Source organism: Podarcis erhardii (genome assembly GCF_964252035.2).
Source record: "Podarcis erhardii genome assembly, chromosome: 14".
NCBI lineage: Eukaryota > Metazoa > Chordata > Lepidosauria > Squamata > Lacertidae > Podarcis > Podarcis erhardii.
The window spans coordinates 31,302,081-31,323,675 of record NC_138503.1 but is presented as its reverse complement, the minus strand read 5'-3'; the positions used below and the strand labels follow the sequence as shown (position 1 = coordinate 31,323,675).

Genomic DNA, 21,595 nt, shown 5'->3' with positions numbered 1-21,595 from the left:
ACTGAGATAGATGGACTCTGTTATAAAGCAGCTTATATTCCTATTCAAATCAGCTTTTAACTCAAAATCATGAAGGCTGGAAGCTTCATTTTTGAAGAAGGGGATGTAGCTCAGTGGTAGATCATGCAGAAGGTCTCAGGTTCAATCCACAGCATCTCCAAGTAGAACTGAGAATGTGCTCTGTCTGATATGCTAGAGAGCTGCTGCCAGTCAGTGAAGGCAATACAGAGCTAGGTGAACCAAGGGCAAGGCAGGCACCTGCATTCTCCCCCACCTGAAGCCTCTCAAAGGCTGTTGGTTTATTTTAGGAGGTGAGGGGTCTTCTCTCCCCTCCCCTCCTCCCAAGGTCATTTATATTCTGCAAGCAACCTCACCGCCTCCAAGAGCATCAGCATGATTCATTTCGAGGTTGGGTGCCCTGATTGAAAGGTGCTGCTGCCACATGCTTGTTATCAGAGACAAGCTCCCTGAGAGGGAGCAGCGAGATGAGGGAAAGAGGGCTGCGCAAGGTTCTGTGCGAGTGGAGATGGGTTGATGCTCGGCAGAAGCATGTCATGTAGGAGTCCAACAACTCTGTTCAGTCTCAAAAGCCCATCTGCCTCTTCTCCCTGACCCCCACTTCTCCCCCAAAATAAAATAAAAATGCTCTTAGTTTGAGAGCAGTTGGAAACGCTAGTTTGTGGTAAGAGAAGAAGGCATCTGCAGGCAGAGTTGCTTGTTGAGAACAGAAGAAGTTGCCAGGTTGGGATGAATTGCTCCCCCAGGACAAGGATAAGTACCCAAGAAGAGCCTGCTGGATCAGGCCAGTGGCCCATCTAGTTCAGCATCCTGTTCCTGGATGCCTCAGTGGGAAAGCCACAAGCAGGATTTGAACACAAGTGCATTTTCCCAGTGTGGTGTAGTGGTTAAGAGCGGTAGTCTCGTAATCTGGGGAACCGGGTTCGCGTCTCCGATCCTCCACATGCAGCTGCTGGGTGACCTTGGGCTAGTCACTCTTCTCTGAAGTCTCTCAGCCCCACTCACCTCACAGAGTGTTTGTTGTGGGGGAGGAAGGGAAAGGAGAATGTTAGCCGCCTTGAGACTCCTTTGGGTAGTGATAAAGCGGGATATCAAATCCAAACTCTTCTTCTCCTCCTCCTGTGGTTTCAGCAACTGGCATTGTAAAGCATCACTGCCTTCAACTATGGAGGCAGACCACAACCATGGTGGCTCATAGCCCTCAGGAGCCTCCATCTCCATGAGGAGGCTGTAAAAAACTTGTGCCTTTCCAGTGGGCAGAGAAACCGGTCTTCTGAAGTGAGAATGGGGGCAAAACACCTGTCTGGTTCCACCAGTAGGGTTCCCTGCTTTTCACTCCACCAGTCACCAAAGGCATCCCTCTTTGCTGGTCTAAGAGCAACAGAAGCCGCTCAGTTGCCTGGAGAAAGGACCGCTTGTAGCAGTTGGGCAGGTTAATTGGTTTGATGGGCCAGTACCTAAGTCCAGCTGCATGGCACCTCCAAGACTAGCAACTAGGGGAGGGGGGTGTCTTCTCTGCTCCCATGCTCACCAGAGTGTGGCTTTTCAATCATAATTTGTGAATGGTGGTTCTTTCCATTAACTAAAGCAGGAGAAGGTTCCCTGGTGATAATGAAATCACTTGGAAATCCTTCTCCCCCCCCCCACCCCAAAAAACCATTGTCTTGTACTTTGCTAGAGACAGCCTGTCACTGAGCTTAGAGGTGTTGAAGGAGGTGCAAATTACCCACTGCAAGCAGAACAGGGCAGAACTTCCTGTAACTGTTGAAGGTTTTTGCAAAGGACAAAATACAGCCTAATTGTTACGCAAAGAAAGGGGGAGGTTCGTTCTTGTTTCCTAGAGAGGTAGATTAGGGCATGACAGTTGAAGGCAGGCCTGATTGAGACACTGGTATGCCTGGCCATCTGTTGAGACTGTGGCACACTGTAATAGAATTGTAGAGTTGGAAGGGGTGCCAAGGGTCATCTAGTCCAACCCCCTGTAATGCAGGAATCACAGCTATGGACTCCTTGACCAATGGCCATCCAAACTCTGCTTAGAAACCTCCCAAGGAGCTGAAGGCAGCATACGTGGTTCTCCTCTACCTCCCCATTTTATCCTCACAAGAACCCTGCCAGGTAAGTCAGACTGGGAGATTGTGACTGGCTGAAGGTCACACCAATGACCAATGGTCTCCCAGGCCCTGGTCCGGGGTAGGCAAACTAAGGCCCGTGGGCCAGATGCGGCCCAATCGCCTTCTCAATCAGGCCCGCGGACGGTCCGGGAATTAGCGTGTTTTTATATGAGTAGAATGTGTGCTTTTATTTAAAATGCGCCTCTAGGTTATTTGTGGGGCATAGGAATTCGTTCATCCCCCCCCCCAAAAAAAAATATAGTCCGGCCCACCACATGGTTTGAGGGACAGTGGACCGGCCCATGGCTGAAAAAGGTTGCTGACCCCTGCCCTAGTCTGACACTGACTGCTAAACCAGACTTGCTTCTATGTGGTGTCTTGAAGAGCAGGGAACAGCTAAGGGGAGTCCACAGACCACAGACGATTAGAGAAGCCACTGATCAGGACCCTGGACAGTTCATTGGCACAGACTCTCCAGGGAGAGAGAGAGAGCTGTTGCCTCAGCAGTGTGCTGTGGGCTTATCCACACTTTTCCTCTGCTTTTTCCAGCCATGGTCTGCGATTTAAAGCTCTATGTCGGCACCCTCTTTTTGTTTTGCTCCAGAGTTTTCACTACCAAACCCCACTTTTTAAAGCTATAGCAGAGCAAACATCCACCCACAGAAAACCCAAATGGATGTTTTCTCCAATTCAGCTTTAAAGAGCAGGTTTTCATGGGGAAAACTTGGGGTAAAGCAAAACAAAAACAGCCATTTGGACATAGAGCATTAAAGCCCTGACCTCTGCCTGGAAAGAGTGGGGCAAAAGGTAGGTGTGGATAAGCCCCTTATGGGGCTGACTGTCGTGGTTGAGCTACAGTCCTCCTTTGCCTCAGGGCTTACATAAACCTGGAGCTCTCATCTTGCAGTTCTCTCAGAAAACCATTGTTTGTTTTCAGAAGTGGGAGCCCTTCTCTCCGGCTGGCATTGTTAGGACATGAATCTCACTTGATCCCTAATGAAAGCAAATCCGTGGAGGGGATAAGCCGTGCTGTCGACACGGGTAATGAACTTGAGGCCTTGCTTTTCTCTGCAAAGCAAACTCATTTATTCCTTGCATTGAGTGAGGCGCCAGCTTGGATTGCAGGTCGTAATTGATGGACGGTCAGAGGCAGCCTGGTGAGGATTGTCTGAGATGCCAATATCCATTCCAGTGCAGATTCTGATAAAGCCTGATGCATAAAGATGGGTATGCTTAATAAAGAAAAAAAAAAGAGCATTTGATCTTGCTGCCACTTGCTAAGCTGCTAATGGAGGCAAGAGCTGGTTGAATGAATTTTTGATAAAGGGCCCAGCACTTTCATAGGTGCAAAATGGATATGGGGTTGGAAAACAGACTGGTGACCAGGGTTCTTGGGGTGATGTGTAGTGGTTAGAGCATCAGACTAGATCCTAGGAGACCAGGGTTCGAATCCCCACTCAGCCATGAAGCTCACTGGGTGACCTTGGGCCAATTGGCCTAACCTACCTCACAGGGCTGTTGTGAGCACAAAATAATAATAATAATAATAATAATAATAATAATAATAATACTTTTTTATTTATACCCCGCCCTCCCCAGCCAAGGCCGGGCTCAGAGTGGCTTACAAGCAATAATAAAAACAAGATGAAAGATTATAACTTAAAAACAAAAATAAAATACAACATTAAAATAATGGAACATTAAAATATTAAAATGTAGCCTCATCGCAGGAGGAGAAGGAAAAGAAAAAAGAAAAAGAGGGAGGGAGGGAATCAAATTGGCTCCAAGCCAAAGGCCAGACAGAACAACTCTGTCTTACAGGCCCTGCGGAAAGAAATCAGATCCTGCAGGGCCCTGGTCTCATGAAGCAGAGCGTTCCACCAGGCCGGAGCTAGAGTTGAAAAGGCCCTGGCTCTGGTTGAAGCCAATCTAACTTCCTTAGGGCCTGGGACCACTATGGTGTTGTTATTTATGGACCTTGAGGCTCTCCGTGGGGCATACCAGGAGAGGCGGTCCCGTAAGTACGAGGGTCCTAGGCCGTGAAGGGCTTTAAAGGTCAAAAGCAGCACCTTAAATCTGATCCTGTACTCCATCGGGAGCCAGTGCAGCTTGAAAAGCACTGGGTGAATATGCTCCCATGGCAGAGACCCCGTGAGGAGCATCACTGCAGCATTCTGTACCCGCTGGAGTGTCTGGGACAGCTTCAAGGGCAGCCCCGCGTAGAGCGAATTACAGTAGTCGAGCCTGGAGATGAGCGTCGCATGGATCACTGTGGCCAGGTCGGGGCGGGAAAGGTAAGGGACCAACTGCTTGATGCGGCGAAGGTGGAAAAATGTCGCCTTGGCTGTTGCTGTAACCTGCGCCTCCATGGAAAGGGAGGCGTCAAGGATTACACCCAAACTCTTAACGGAAGGCAATGGCACTAATTGGGCCCCCGCAAGAGAAGGGAGTTGGTCCCCCATCCCCATGCCATCCCAACCTAGCCATAGGACCTCTGTCTTCGAAGGATTTAGTTTCAATTGGCTCCCACGAAACCATCCAGCCACAGCTTCCAAGCATCTGGTCAGTGTGTTCGGGGCCAAGTCGGTGTGGCCATCCATCAGCAGATAGAGCTGAGTGTCATCAGCATATTGGTGACAGCCCAGTCCAAAGCTCCGGATAATCTGGGCAAGGGGGCGCATAAAGATGTTAAAAAGCATCGGGGAGAGAATTGCGCCCTGCGGCACTCCACACACCAAGGAGTGGCACGGCGACATTTCCCTCCCTAGTGCCACCCTCTGTCCCTGACCAGAGATAAAAGAGCACAACCAGTTACGGGCTATGCCCTGTATCCCCACGTCTGCGAGGCTGTGGTCCAGAAGATCATGATCGACCATGTCAAAGGCTGCTGACAAATCTAAAAGGATCAGCAGTCCTGATCCGCCTCGATCCAGTTGTTAGGGCAACCAGAGCCATCTCCGTCCCAAAACCAGGCCAGAAACCGGACTGAAATGGATCTAATGCCGATGTTTCCTCCAGAAACCTACCAAAATGGAGGAAGAGATTTATCTTGGGATCTTTGAGGAAAGGTGGGATATAATTTTAATACAGTGGTACCTCTGGATATGTACGGGATCCATTCTGGAGCCCCGTTCACATCCTGAAGTAAATGTAAGACGCAAATGCGTGTCTGCGCATGTGCAGATCGCGTTTCGGCGCTTCAGCGCATGCGCGTGACTTCATTTTGAGCGTCTGCGCATGTGCAAGCGGCAAAACCCGGAAGTAACACACTCTGTGGAGCGCAACTCAAAAATACTTAACTTGAAGCTACTTCAACCTGAGGTATGACAGTAAACAAAAAACAAAGTGAGGTTATTTACACTATATCATCTTAGCTGTTCTGACTTTTCTTTAAAAACATGTTTCTTGATCCAGATTATTGATCTCCCTATGGGATTCTTGTGGCATATATGTGCTAAATGTTTAATCCGGTTTTCAACCCTCTTTCAACCAAGAGTCCTTAGCAGGAATGTAAGAAGGCGCTGTTTTGCTGATCTGTATTTGGTAAACGCTGCAATGTTTCTGTTCCATTGCAGTCCGCCTTCCGCTCAAACAGTGTAACTTACATAACTAAGTTGCTATGTAAGTTACATTGTCATTACCTAATTCCATCCCGTTCATTTCAGTGCAGAGAAAGGCTATGCAAATGAGGGGAAAATGTAATCAATTGCATTTGCAGACTGAAACTGACAATAACAGTGAAAACATACTTGCTGGATTGATTTATTTCCATACTAGATGTGAGACGAATAAGTGAACGTGGGCAAATTTTGCTCTCATTTCCCCTTTTTATTGGATGTCACTGACATACCTCATTCTTAGGCACTCTGGTGCTGTGACAGGACCAAGGGCCTCTAATGAAGAGATCCTGGCATCCTCAGAAAACTCCGATTCCTGTAGTAGCTTGAGGAACCTACAGCACTGAAACCTGTTTCGCAACCAGTTTAAGATACATTGTGCTGCCATTGTCATTTGAGCAAAGGACTAGAGCTCCCATCAGTTGCAGCCTGCACATCTGTTGAGTTTCATGGTGGTGGCGGCAGTGGGGGGGGTGTTTGGCAGAGGGAGTGGCATTTTGAAGGAATACACAGGCATTCAGGGAGTTAGTTCCAGGCATACAGGGTAGGAAGGTTGAAACAGTCGTGCCTTTTGAGGAAATGGGAGAGTTTGGGACGGTGGATCCTACTGGAACCAGGAAAGCAAAGCTTGCAGGCATGGATGTGTCATGATAAAACAAGGCTGTGTGTGTGTGTGTGTGTGTGTGTGTGTGTGTGTGTGTGTGTGTTGGATTTGAAGGGCAGGGCAATGAGGCTGTGCTGACTGGCAAGCTGGTTTGGGGTTTAAGTAGGGCACCATGAAACCAGCTCAAAATCCTGGGCTAAAGTAACCCAATACAGTGGTACCTCGGGTTAAGTAATTAATTCGTTCTGGAGGTCCATTCTTAACCTGAAACTGTTCTTAACGTGAAGCACCACTTTAGCTAATGTGGTCTCCTGCTGCCGCCGCGCCGCTAGAGCATGATTTCTGTTCTCATCCTGAAGCAAAGTTCTTAACCCGAGGTACTATTTCTGGGTTAGCAGAGTCTGTAACCTGAAGCGTATGTAACCTGAAGCGTCTGTAACCAGAGGTACCACTGTACTGTATCAAGAGAAGCTGAATTCTGCAGCTCTGTGAATTATGAAAACAACACAGAATCCTTGTCCTGGTTTCAATAAATCCTTCGTAGCCTCCCCACACGCAGGCCGACTTCTGAGAGTTTATCAAGCTGCTAGGGAAACATTAGCACCAGAAACTTGATTTTCTGAGTGGGGTAGGGGGAGCAGAGGTACTTGCGCAGCTGAGCTCTTTGATGACTTTTTGGCGTTTGCACATGGGGTGTTATGGCTTCTGTCTCGCACCCGATGTGCTCACTGCTGGTGTGTGCCTCTCCCCTTCTTCCTCCCCCTGTTAGATCTCTTCAGTGTGCCCAGCCCTTGCATGGGGAAGGTTAGCGCTTCGCTTTTTTGAAGCTGACTGCCTCTTGGCTCTGCTCTCTCTGGGATGGCAGCTTTGGAGCCCGAGATGAGAGCTTTGTAGCTCTCGTTCTGAAAGTTCCTGGCTTGCGGAGTCTCGGTCAAAGCCGATGCAAAGATTTAATCTTCCTAAAGCAATGATGCTCGCAGATTCACAGAAGGGCTGGAAGCTGACGTGAGGGAGATGGCAGGCAGACAGACAGCCCAGTTTTGCTACCAAAAATCTGTACAGTGGTACCTTGGGTTACATACGCTTCAGGTTACATACGCTTCAGGTTACAGACTCTGCTAACCCAGAAATATTACCTCAGGTTAAGAACTTTGCTTCAGGATGAGAACAGAAATTGTGCTCCGGCAGCACAGCAGCAGCAGGAGGCCCCATTAGCTAAAGTGTTGCTTCAGGTTAAGAACAGTTTCAGGTTAAGAAGGGACCTCCGGAACGAATTAAGTACATAACCAGAGGTACCACTGTACTGAGTCTGAGGTTTAGTTCTTGGCATTTCCAGGTAGGGCTAGGAAAGACCCCTATTTGAAACCCAGCAGCAGAGCCGCCTCTGGTCAGTGCAGACAAAGCTGAGCTAGATGGACCAGTGGCCTGACTCAGTACAAGGCAACTTCCTATGCTCCTGTTTCAGTCAGCTGAATAACAAAACCATGAGGACTAGAATCTTAGCTGAGTGGTAGAGCGTCTGCTTTGCAAGCAAAACATCCCAAATTCAATCCACAGAATCTCCAAATAAGACTGGGAATATCGCTTGTCTGAATATATGAGAGTAACCACTGCCAGTGGTGTTTATGCCTGACCTGTTTCCTGTAATTGTGTGCTAATCTTCTGGCAAGAACAGCTGATATCCCTTTTTAATGCCTATTGTTCCAAGCTTTTAATCTTGCTTCATGGTCGATTTTATTGCCTAGTAAATTCTGTAAATGCTGAAGGGAATCTGGGAACATACATAATGTTTCTCTGATGATAAATGACCGGATTTGCAATGTTTAGAAAATGCATAATGCAGCCAGGGCTCCCCAAAATAGGGAAACCTTCCCTTCCATGAGATGTGGGACTCAATCCCTCAGGAGGCAGTGATGGCTCCCAACCTAGAGGGCTTTAAAAGAGGATTGGGCCTTGCAGGGCGCTGGGCTCCATAACCCTTGGGGTCCCTCCCAACTCTGTGATTCTATGATTTCTATCTTTCTGTGTTCCCTCTGCGGATATGCGCCCCCTTTAACATCGGCCTTTGTTCTCTTGAGACTTTGACATGGCTTTGAATTAACTTCTAAGGCTGGCCTATCCCAGGAGGGAGACTTTGATGTCTGTAGTCTCTGCTCTCGCCTAGCAGGGACGGATTGTCTGCAAAGAGTTTGCTGTGTCAGCTTCTGCATTTGATGGCAAAGTGTTGCAAGGGGCATGGTGAATGAGATGCTTGAGTGTGCAAGAATGGGGAGGTGGGCAGGTTGGGGGGGGGGCTCTGGTGGGTCCCAGCTGGGTTTAAAGTTCAGCATCTGCCAGCAATGTTAGCTGGTGCCCAATACTTCAGGACTGGATTACTACAAGGCACCATTTGTGGGGCTTGCCTTGCACTTGATCAAGAAGCTATAGTTGGTATAGAAAGATCTTTGCTCAGAGATCTGCATAGAAAGCCGATTTGCTATTCAAAGGTGTTCAAGGTGTTACTATTAGTATGTAAAGCCCTTAACAACTTGGGACCAGTTTACTTGCGAGATTGCCTTACCCCATAAATGCCCACTCGACTCCTTTGAACTGTAGAACTGGCATTGCTACAGGTGCCACTTAACGCCCATTCTGGATTTGTAAGAAATATCTATTTTAGTGCGGCAGCACCTGCCCTTTGGAACTTCCTGCCTATTGATAACAGGCAGGTGTCTTCACTGCACTCTTTTCAGCACCTGCTAAAACTATTTTTGTTTAGGGAAGCCTACCTAGATGTTTAATGGGACGCGGGTGGCGCTGTGGGTTAAACCACAGAGCCTAGGACTTGCCGATTAGAAGGTCGCGGTTCGAATCCCCGTGACGGGGTGGTGAGCTCCCGTTGCTCTGTCCCTGCTCCTGCCAACCTTGCAGTTCGAAAGCACATCAAAGTGCAAGTAGATAAATAGGTACCGCTCCGGCGGGAAGGTAAACGGCGTTTCTGTGCGCTGCTCTGGTTCGCCAGAAGTGGCTTAGTCATGCTGGCCACATGACCCGGAAGCTGTATGCCGGCTCCCTTGGCCCATAGAGCGAGATGAGTGCCGCAACCCCAGAGTTGGACCTAATGGTCAGGTGTCCCTTTCCCTTTACCTAGATGTTTAGAAAGTTAATGTGAGTTTTAATCTTTTCTTTTTTTCTTTTTTAGCTTTGAGGGCTTTTTAAAAAACAACAACTGTCAAGCATTGTATAAATTGTATGAGACTTAAAAATAAATAAATTGGGACCAGCAGCAGGCAGGGAGCCCAACAGAAAGTGGTACCAGGGCCAATGACGATCAGAATCAGAGCTCATTAATTTTTGTCTCCCTCCACCTTCCTTTTGAGTTCTACAAGGGCAACACTGAGATGGAGGAAGAGGAGGAAGGTGGCAAGCCGCCCCCACCCCTAGGCAAGGAAGGCAAGCAGGTGTGGGTTGGCTGTAGACAGACTGAAATTGGTGGGACAGTACCCTGTTCACCCTAGGTGACTAGCCTCCACTGGGCATCAGAAATATTTGTAATCCAGCTTTGTAGGTTATTTGGCTGCCCTAAACCTGATGTCGATGGTGGCTCACATCACACATGGATTAATTCACTTCTTTCCCCTCCTCTCTTCCAGAATAAAGTCTTGAATGTGGATGGCGTGAAAGTGAAGTTGCAGGTAAGGCAAACTGTGTCCGTTCTGAGCTCAGGGTGCTTCTGATATGTTTAGGGTGTGTGTGCCAAGATAACTCTTTCCATGAGCAAAGCCCTTGTCATGTGTTGGGTTCCCAGCACCCTGCTAAATAACTGTTAAATAGTGGAATTTAATGGAATAATGCTCTAGCGCTGAGTGTGAAGAGAGGTGTCATATTTAAAGAGAAGCCCTACCCAGGCACATTTTTCACCCACAGGGTGATTCCAGTCTCACACCTTGCATGGTTTTCACATCCTGCTTGCAGCGTTTCCAGAAGAGGCATCTGGGTGGCCACCGTGAGAACAGGATTCTGGGCAAGATGGCCTGATCCAGCTTCCAGGCTCTTCTGAAGAACATAAGGAACTCCCTGCCTGTTGATATCAAGCAGGTGCCTTCACTGTGTTCTTTTTGGCACCTGCTAGAACATTCTTGTTTAGACAAGCCTGCCCAGATGGTCAGAAAGTTGTTGTGAATTTTAACCTGATTTAGTACTTTAACTTTGTGTACATTTTAAAGTATTGTAGTGATGTTTAAAAATTGTTTTATCTTTCTGTAAACTGCTTTGAGGTCCCCCCCTCCAGTAAAGCAGTTTATAAATCTTATGAAATACAAAATAAAAAGAACAGCCTTCTGGCTCAGACCAGCAGCCCATCTAGTCCAGCCTCCTGTTCTCAAAGCGGCCACCCAGATGCCCCAATGGGAAATGCACAAACAGGACCACCCCCAGCAGAAGAGCGCTTTCCCTTCCTGCTGTTTCCAGCAACTGGTTTTTAGAAATAGCAGACTGTGAATGCAAAACATAGCTATCGTTGCTAGTAGAAATGGTCCTCAGCTGTTACATGCTCTTTATTATGACTGGCTGCAAACAAACAAACAAACAAACAAACAAACAAACAAACAAACGTATTTCCATTATTTGCTGATGTTCATGCTACAATGCAGCCCCCTGAGGCATCAGGGTGCTGTGCTGTTAGAAGTCTTCCGCTACCTCCTTTCTCCTTCTGCTCACACTTACATGGATCCCTTCTAGAGACGTTGAAAACCCACCAAGTCCTGCCACATAGTCATGATCAGTTGGGGGGATACCGTAATACAGCACCAACAGTTCCACAGGTAGCAATTTGTCACCGCCTGTCTCCATCTTCAGAAGGGGCTTAGGGAATGTGCAAAATGGTGGGATTTTTTTTTTTAGTGCTGATGGGACTGGTGGCATTGGCAATCCTCTCCCCACACAACAGAGGAGATGGTTCACCCTGTGAAAATGCCTTTAGTCCATTAAAGGCAGATAAATCTAATTATGAGGGTGCCCTTCTGGCTGGTTGTCGGATGGATTTTCTCATTTAAGGATGCACTGTAAGCTGTTCGTCAAGTAAATGGGAACGGCTTCAGAATGCTGCCAGGCTGAGGAATGGCACGGCCCGTTTTGAAGAGGCATTACTCATGTCACCTTTTGCCTATAATTATCTTTATCAACATCTCTCTGCGGGCTGAGAAAATTAATCATGTTTCAGATTGATGGGGCCCCTTCAGCTCCTTGTTAGGAAGGACACCTTCCACCAAGGGCGGGGGCGGGGGAGGTGCCTTGGTGATTGTGGAGAGAGGAGCTCGAATTCCTGCTTCTTTTCAGAAAGGACAACTTTAGATTTCTGCTCAACAATTTCCAAAATAGTGCGTCAAGGGCAGCCTGTAGTTTGAAGCCTGGGGAGACATCCTGGGGAGACGGAGGCTCTGTGGGCAGGTGGTTCCTGTAAAGATCCATTAAAAGCAAGACCATTAAAGGTCTGGACTCAACCCTCAGAATTTTGGAAACCCCAACAAACAAACAAACAACAAAAAGGGGAAATGTCACTTCCTTCCAACCAGGTGCTTTCATCAAGAGAAGAATGAATCCACCCTCTTCCCCGCCCTCTTGACTGACTTGGGGCATTGACTTATGGGATGGAAGGAAGGAGATGATGTGTGTTATGAGTTGGCCTCTTGTGACTTCATTGCTTGTTGATGTTTTCAGATCTGGGACACGGCCGGCCAGGAGAGGTTCCGCAGTGTCACACATGCCTATTACCGAGACGCCCATGGTAGGAACCTCTAAGCGTTTCTTGCTTTCTGATTGAAACTCAGCTTGAGTGGGACAAGTTAGAAGAGAGAAACTGTTTTGTCAGCCTGGGGCTCCATCCATTGGTCTTCCGCTTTGATTTTCAGGTTGGAAGCAGGGCAGAAAGGTGGTACAGAGAACAAATAAATAAAATAAACAAATTTGGGGGAAAAAAGAAGTATTTTCCCCAAACCTCCTAGTTATGAAAATGTTCACCCCTTTTCAAGCCCACACATGACTATTGTTGTACCCCTGGCTGTGGTTTCAGCAACATTCTTCCATCCATCTATCTTATCTATTTACAAAACCCACTCTCCTCCCTGCCCCCCCCCCCAAATCAACTAGGAGAAGGGCCATAGCTCAGTGGTAGAGTACCTGTGATACTTGCAGAAGGTCCCAGGTTCAATCCCCAGTGACATTTCCAGGTAGCGCTGGGAGAGACCCCTATCTGAAATCCTGGAGAGCCACTGCCAGTCAGTGTAGGCAGTACTGAGCTATATGAATCAATGGTCTGACTCAGTATAAGGCAGCTTCCTGCGTCCCAAAGCAGTAAATACAATATGGCCCTTACCTTTTGCAGCTCCAATATGAAAGACACAACACAAGAGGAAAATGGATTTCGGAGGGAGGAGGAAAACTGCAAATTTGGGTAGCAGTTCTTCATTACAAGTTCTTCTAATGACCAGCTGGGACAGAAGTGTTTCAGGGAGAGGAGGAGCCCCAAAGTTGCTGGTCTTCAGCAGAATGGACAGCTCCCACCTCTGCCCTCCTACTTTCCTTAATACCACATCCTTGCTTCCATCACTAATCATTGCTTCTTCATAGTTTAGTGACATGGACTAGCCCAGCCAATAAGAGATTATGTAGTGAGCAGTGGATGATGGCACAGAATTACAAAGCCAGCCAGGTTTGTAAACGGGAGCAGAGAGAGTCAGTGGAGAATGAAGGTGTTGGGTTTGAGCACTTTGAAAGCCATCTTTGGAAAACAGTTGAAAGGGACCTTTTGACATTCCTAAAATTGTCTTTTAAAAGCAATGAGCCCTTTCATCTCACCCCTTCTGAACTTCTACAAGCTGTCAGCTTCTGGTATCCCTCAGCCACTTCAATTGGTTCCCAGTGCTGGATTGGACTCAGGCCAGATTCTTTCTTTCTTTCTTTTCCTTTTCGAAACTTATTTATTTGGTTTTTCATATTTTACAATCACATATCCAACATACAACATAAAAACAATATTCCAAAGAATCTCCTGGACTTCCCTCTTCCCCTTTGTGGGTCCTATTGTTAATCATTTCCTCCGGCATCTTTTATGATAATCCAAATCTTTTACATCTCCATTATGTACAAAATTCACCGTTAAACTACAAATGTCATTACAATCCTACTAATGATTTTAGCTGTTTACAATGGTTTTTAAGATAAATTATAAATTTCCCCCATTCCTTGTTAAAGTTTTCGTCTTCCTAATTTCTGATTCCTCCTGTCATTTTAGCCATTTCAGCATAATCCATCAACTTAATCTGCTATTCTTCTTTGGTAGGGTGGATTCAGGTCATATACAAAGCATACAATTAAATCCCTATTATACCACTTTAAAAAGTCACGGCTTCCCCCAAAGAATTATGGGGACTCTAGTTTGTTAAGGGTACTGAGAGTTGCTAGAAGACCCCCTATCCCCCTCCTAAAGCAACAATTTCCAGAGTGGTTTAGCAACCTGTCCCCCCCTCCCAGGGAACTCTGGGAACTTTAGCTCTGTAATTTACAACTCTTGAGCTCCTTGAAAGCCTCCTTATCCCCACATGAGTGGGGCCAATTATAGAGACCATGTGAAAAGGACTAAAAAGTCTTTGGCCAGATATCTTTCCTGGTTTGATTTGAAAACTTTTATGTTTTGAATCCTGTCATCACAGCCTGTCCCTGCACTGGCTGGAGGTTCTAGCACAGAGTTGGGGAGTTTTCACCCTGCAGGCCAAACTTGGCTCCCCATGTGGCCCATGAAGCCACTTTAGGGAAGCCACACCTGCCCCGCTTAGGCTGTGATTCCTGCCTTGCAGGGGGTTGGACTAGATGACCCTTGGGGTCCCTTCCAATTCTATAGTTCTGTGATTCTGCCTGTTATTATTACAGCTACCTATCTAGTTTTATTTGCTGCATGAAATGGTATCTTTATGCCCTTTGGTTATGTTAATTAGTAAATGATTGTCCTTTTGAGCCATGTGGGTTTCCTGCAAACACATCATATCATCTTCCTCTCTCTTAATCCAATAAGAGATATTCTTCCTATTCGCTGGACAGTTCATTCCATTAACACTAAGAGAGAGATGCCCCTGATCTCGAGTTTGCCAAAATGCTTCTCCAGCCTGGCAGAGCAAGTGGAAAGCAAGGGGAAAGTTGCTGTTGTTCTTATTATTATAATCATTATTAGTTGCATTTGTATCCCACCTTTTTCTCCAAGGAGCTCAAGGTGACTGACATGGTTTTCCCTTTCCTCATTTAATTCCCAAAACAACCCTGCAAGGTAGCTTACGCTGAGAGGCAAGGCCCAAGGTCAACCAATGAGCTTCATTCATGGTTGAGTGGGGTTTGAACCCTGGTCTCCCAAGTCCAAGTCCAATACTAACCACTACACCACACTGTCCCTTACCTGGTGTTTAGTCACATTCTTCAGAGGGGATGGGATTTGCCACATTGGTTCAGAATTTCCAACATCAAAGGGCCATTACCTCTCCTCCCCGGCCTCACTTGTGACTTTGCAGAGAGTGACATTTTGCAAAAGGCAAAATTCCTTTTGCAGAGGAAGATCAAGGAGCTAAATGGTGGGATATTTGGGGGGTATGGGGTGGAATTGGATTGATCTGACCCAATTTTTCAAGCTAGGCTCTTCCTTTCCTTGCATGCTTTGAACTTGCACAGAATTCCAAACAGGGAAAGCGACAGCATGAAAAGCCCCCTTTGCCTTGTCAAGGGCTGCCAGCAAATGCTGGCAAGCGCTGTTTCCCTCTTCAGATTGCTGCTCTCCCAGCCCTCTAAAGTCAGGCAGGCAGCCCCATGAAGTGCCTTGAAGTCTCTGCCTAGCTCATTAGCAAGGAGGAAACTTTCACACTGGAAGCCTTCAAAGGAAGCCTTCAAAGGTCTGCAGGAAACAGAGGTTTTTTAAAATGGGGGTGGGTGGGGGAAGGTGCACAGAACAAGGAAGGTGGGGCAAATTAGTATCATTCTCCAGATTAAGTGGGTTGCTTCCCACTTCCCTTTGGCTGAACAGGCAATGTCACGACCCCAGCAGCAACCAGGATACTGAGCTGGAGGCAACAGTGTCCTCAGATAAGGAAGTGACCAGCTTCCTGGGTCTGAGCCTGATGTGGCGTGGGTTTTAGAGTGTTGGACTAGGACCTAGGAGGCCAGGGTTCAAATCCCAGCTCAGCCATGAAACCCACTGGGTGACCTTGGGCTAGTCACAGTCTCGCAGCTTAACCTACCTCACAGGGTTGTTGTGAGGAAGAGAACCATGTGTGCCACCTTGAGCTCCTTGGAGGAATGTGATAAATCATAATCATCAGATGACCACAGAACTTGAGGCTGGCAGCAGGAGGCCACTGAACCAGCTGCCATGGCAACCAGGCCCATAGAACTATGGCCAAGATCCTTTCCCCTGGTACAATGTGCTTCTGGCAAGACTTCACCAGTCCAAGCAGCGCCGGCTTGTGCACCACCAGTTGGGAGGCCAGGAGGAGGTCCTGCCTTCAGGCCAGAGAGCTGACCCTTTAAGAGACTCCAGAAGGGGTGGGATAGAGGCAGAGGCTCAAAAGTGCTCCATTCACCTAGTCAGAGCTCTCAAGGGTATCTCCCTAGGCCTACAACAAACAACAGTCTATCTGCTTTGTGTGCTCCTCTGTTGAACCAGGGCAGGGCAGGTGAGGGTCCCATCGCAACTGCCTCTCCCTCCTGCTGCCCACACACTCTCCACCCAGTAGAAAGAGCACCATGAGAGGAAAGCTGGCCTGAAGGTTGTTTTGCAATCCCAAACAGCTGACAGAAGCTGGAGTCAGGTGTAGGTCAGCAATAAAACCATAAAGCACCCGATGTCAGTGAACTCGTTATTCAAAGAAGCAAAACAGCTCATGCCTAGTGGTCACAGCAACCCTCCCCAGTCTCGATCAAAAGAGGCAGTTGCGAGGACTGAAGTCCCTGCCTTCTCACTGCTCTCTAAGGTTCTTCCTCAGCAGCCTAAGGCTCCGCCGTCTTGTCTCTCTTTGCTCTTCCCTCTTCATTCCTCTGCAGGTTCTAGGAGACCAGGGGGGAGCTGGTCGCAGCAGGAGGGGGAGACTCCCTGGGTTCTTCAGCAGCCTGCCTCATCTCTGTCTCATGGCCCACTTCCTCTCCTGCTATAGCATCTTCCTGCTCACTAAACCCTGTTGCCTCTTCTCCTTCTGACACCTCCTCCTCCCAGTCTGCCCTCTCTTCTCCCTCGTCATTGTCCCACCGCTAATCCCCTGGCTCTGAGCCTTCTTCTCTTGGGGGTTCCCCTGCTGATGCCTCCCACCACTCCTCTGCAATTCAGCCAGTCTGTGACACCAGCTCTGCCAAAATGGGACACCCAAGAAGGCATTGGGACAACTCCAGAAATCCTTGCAGCAGTCCCACCTGTGTGTGTCCAGGGCCCCTTCTGATTGCAGCTGCTTTGCTGATACTGCTGGACATGGGAGCCCCCCCCCCCCGACACCCCATCTACTAGTCTTGCAAAGCTGAGGGGTCAGAGGGCAAGGGGTGTGTATGTGTGGAAGCCTCTTCCAGGCCAGTTTCCACTCACCAACTAAAGCGTTGCCCGTGAATTAAAGACCACAGGAAGGAGGCCTGCCGGGACTCAGCTGTTTCCCAAATGCTTGTTGTTAAAACTTCAGTAGTAAAAAAATTAGAGCTCTCTCAGAGAATCAGTTAGTGGTTTCTCAAGTGGAAAGGGAGCTCGTTAAGTGAAAGTGATTAAAATGCTGATGAGAAGGAAAAATGCAGAAGCAGGAAGAGAGAATTTCACATCATGGGGACCCTGGAGGTATGAGGAATTGGGGTGGCTCTGGGTTACACTCGCTCAAACCATAGAATTGTAGAATTGGAAGGGATCTCCAAGGGTCAACTAGTCCAACCCTCTGCAATCACAGCTCAGAAGGCCAGCCAACCTCTGTTTAAATATCTCCAGTGAAGCTGAGATCACAAAATCCACAGGCTAGATTTTGCATTTGTTGTGTGGCAGAGAGGTGTGTGTCTATGTGCTTTGTACCTGCACCACAGGGGTCCATAAAGCATCATTATTTGAACAGAATCAAATTTTCCCACTCCTTAAAAGCACCCTCCTTTTCAGTGGCATCCTATATTTTTCATGACATTTCCTAAACTTGTAAGGACACATTCCAGTTAGACTGGGAGGTAAGTTCGGAATGTGACTGGTTAGAGGGGTGGGCTGGAGAGCAGGCGGGTGTCTGGGCTTAAAAGTCCTGAGGGGCTTCAAAAGAGGCCTAATTCATCCCTGGCCAAAAGGTCCCCCACCCCAAAGGTACTGTCCTATGTAAAATACAAGGCATGCATTGCAGGGTCATGGATGTCACTAGATGGCCCTTTAGTCCCCTTCCAGCTCTACAGTTTTGTGGTTCTAATCTGTGGTGTTTTGACTAGCGGGCTGACCTGTGCCTTGCCTTCTCTCCCTGTTCCTTGGTCTTCCTCTTCAGCTTTGCTGCTGCTCTATGATGTCACTAACAGAGCCTCCTTCGACAACATCCAGGTAAGTCTTGACAATGGTTGCTGATGTCCAGGGGTGCAAGAATTCTGGTGCCTTTCCTGGTTGTTCCATGATGCCGAAAGGTTTGGTCCTGGCAAAGTGGGCTGCTGAACAGGGCAGGGAGCAGCTTGTTAATCCTCCCATCCAACATGACACGGAAACACCCCCCCCCCCCCGCAACTCCCTTCTTCCTACCCTAAAGACCCAAACTGCAGCTGCTCACTGAAGGAAGACTTCTCCAGAAGACAGCACAACTCCTGCACCTCTCCGTTAAACACTGCCTAGAGCAGCATTTCCCAAACTTTATCGGGTCACTGTCCCCTTGGTCCCATAAACTCACCCCCGTGCCCCCTACCCTATAAAAAGCATTATTCCGAACAGACCCACTAAGGAAGATAGTAAGACGATAAAATTCAAAGCTGTAACAATTAATTACTCATTGATTCCAAATCCAATTAAAACTAATCAGTTCAACAAAACTGAGGAACTTGATCTCCCGTGATGCATTGCAGGGATTTGAATAAGATGATCCTTGAGATTCCTTCCAGCTCTACAATTCTATAGTTCTATGCCAGTTTTTCAAAGTCCAATAATTATTTACACCTCCAGTTGGACAAAGGCTGCTGCAGTTTAAATTGGTCTCTGGTAGGCCTTGCTTTGTCTGAGCGCTTGGAGGGCTACAAAGGAGATGGCCCTGATCTTCCAAGAGTTCAAACCAATCGTCTCAGGCAACTTGTGATATTTTCAGTATTAGGAGAAAAATGGCCATGTGCGGAATTAGTTAGCTTGCAGGACTAAGGAGCTTGGGAGAATACCAATTATAATAGCAGTAGTAAGTTTGAAAGGCCACAGTATTGAATTTGGATGAGGAAATTACATCTCTGGGAGGTTGGCTTTCCCCTCTGGGGCTTTCCCCCTCAGATACAGCAGGTTTAAATTGAAACAGTGTCCTTTGTCTTTTGCGTGTGACTGCGGGGGGCGGGGACAAGCTCTGGTGTGGTCAGGATCTCATCATTTAGTTGGTGGCGAAATATTTTGCTCCTGAGGTTTCATTCCATCTCATCTTTTCCTGCCCTCTTTTTTTGGGGGGGGGGTGTCCTCCTATTTAATTGGGAACATTTTTGTGAGACAGTGGGTTCACACCTTCTTGTTTCAGCCCCCCTCCTCTTCCCCTCCCCAAACCAGTGTGGAGCTGCATCCGGCCCACAACTGAAACGTTTCTTCTCCCAAATCTCTTTGAATGCCAGCCAGTGAGAATCCCAAGTAGGGAGAGCGCTATGGTGCTCAAGTCCTCCTTGTGGGCTTCCCAGGGGCATCCAATTGGGCAGTGGGGTGCCAGACTAGATGGGCCATTGGCCTGATCCAGAAGGCTCTTCTTAAAATCGGTTCTCAACCTGTGGGTCCCCAGATGTTGTTGGACTACAACTCCCATCATCCCTGAGCCCTGGCCTTGCTAGCTAGGGGTGATGGGAGTTGTAGTTCAACAACATCTGGGGACCCACAGGTTGAGAAAGGCTGCTTTACCAGGATTCTGGCAACGGATTGTGGTTAAGTGTCACATCTCCACTGGAATTATATCTGTACTTGGGATAGCAGTATTTTTTTTTTAATGCCTTCATGTTATTCCGATAAACTGGAAAGCTAACAGGAGGTTTTGAGACTACTGCTTTCTGGAGAAGGAAGGTGAGCTGCCTTTTATTAATCTGCTACAATGATATCTCTGACACTACCGATATCATGAAGATTAAGTGCCTGGATATACAGCTTCGAAAGAGTTTCCGGGATAAATTGGCTGAAACGTGGATCCCCCCCCCCCTTTTTATCTAGCAACCTCACAGCTGTTCTGACACTTCAGGCAGTCGGTGTTGAGAGTCAGGATGCTGCTAAGTCTGCCTTTTACCCTACATTGTGCTGATTCTACATGCCGCTAACATGATGGAGAAAACAAAAAAGGAGAGCCCCGTTTCCACCGAATGTACATTGCACAGTATAGGGCATGGGTAGGCAAATTAAGGCCCGGGGGCCAGATCCAGCCCAATCGCCTTCTAAATCCAACCCATGCATGGTCCGGGAATCAGCATGTTTTTACATGAGTAGAATGTGTCCTTTTATTTAAAATGCATCCCTGGGTTATTTATGGGGCATAGGAATTCGTTCATTCCCCCCCCCAAAAAAAATATAGTCCGGCCCCCCACAAGGTCTGAGGGACAGTGGACCCTGGTCTAGGGGCACTTCTGGGCTCAACTCTGCTTCTTGGAGGCCCAGGTAGCCTCAGGGGCTAAAAGTACCTTTTGCCCACTGTGCCTGATATGACAGTCTCAGCTATTCCTGGATCCAGGGGAGCTTGAGCACTGTAGTCCAGGTGCTGGTTACTTCAGGGCTGGATTACTGCAGTGTGGGACTTCCCTTGTGCTTGATCCAGAAACTGCAGTTAGTGCAGAATGCTGCAGTACAACTGCTGACAGGAGTGAGACCCTACCCTGCCAGCATGAGATCACTGCTCAGAGATCTGCACTGGTTGCCCATATATTACGCAGCCAAATTCAAGGTCTAACCATGGGTATATAAAGCCCACAATAGCTTAGGACCAGTTTACTTGCAGGAGCACCTTACCCCATATGTGCCCGCTCAGCCGCTTTCATCTGTGGAATGGCATTGTGACAGGTGCCAGTTAATATACTAAAAAAAAAAAAAAGTATTTTTGTTTGGCAGCAAACACCCTTTGGAACTCTCTGCCTGTTGATACCAGGAATGTATATGTATTCTTTAAAGCACCTCCTAAAAGCATTTTTGTTCAATCAAGCTAATGCAGACATGTAGAAATTAATCTGTTTTTAGCTTAAATGTTTAATTATATTTTGATTATAAAACCACCTGATCTTAACTTTGCATTTTATTAAAAATTTCAGTGTTTTTAACTTTTTTGGGTAAACTGCTTAGAGGTTCTGTTAACAATCAAGCAGTGTATACATTTTATAGTAAGTTAGATGTTGCTTTTTTTAAAGAATCCATTTTTTTTTTTACCCAAGATGGGAATGTAAATAAAGCAGTTACCAGTGTTCTGTTTAACTCAGTCCTTAATTGAGAACCACAGGGACTGGAATCTTGCTTTATTTTTATGGGCAGAAACCATAGGTGATTAGTAGAGCCATTGTTTTGCATGTAGATGGTGCCAGGTTCAGTCCCCAGTGGCATCTCCAGGTAGGAGTGGGAATGATCCTTGCCTGCAACCTTAGAGTGCTGCTGCCAGTCAGTGCAGGTAATACTAAGCTAGATGGACTCATGGTCTCCCTCAGTATAAGGCAGCTTCCAGTATTCTAACTCACAGCAACAGGCACTGATCAGACCCAGACCACCTTCAGCAAGGTGGTAGCTTCATGGGTCTTCAGACCATCTCCTGGAACCACTTTTGCTGTGTTGAAAAGTTAATTTGCCCCTCCTTGCCCCGCATCATTTTAGGGGGTTGGACTAGATGACCCTCGGGACCCCTTCCAACTCGACAGTTCTGTGATTCTATGATATTGCCCCATCCACAGGAAAAGCTCTGCTGGAAGTACCATGATACTTGGCTCCTCCATCTCCCACCTCCCCATCCCAAATACATCCAATTAACAAGAGCGCTTTGCCAGGCTGAGTAATAAATTTGGGATGACTGATACTGGAGGCAAGCTTCATGGACATCCCTTGATCTCTGAGC

General features: G+C 47.5%; 1 protein-coding gene across 1 annotated transcript in view; it reads left to right on the top strand.

Moving 5' to 3' along the window:
* RAB26 (RAB26, member RAS oncogene family) overlaps positions 1-21,595 on the top strand; it is a 107,608-nt gene that overhangs the window by 70,738 nt on the left and 15,275 nt on the right. Inside the window, exons 3-5 of the mRNA XM_081840668.1 lie at positions 9,986-10,027; positions 12,051-12,117; positions 17,849-17,901. Of these exons, the coding sequence (XP_081696794.1) occupies positions 9,986-10,027; positions 12,051-12,117; positions 17,849-17,901 (162 nt within the window). The remainder of the gene's footprint in view (positions 1-9,985; positions 10,028-12,050; positions 12,118-17,848; positions 17,902-21,595) is intronic.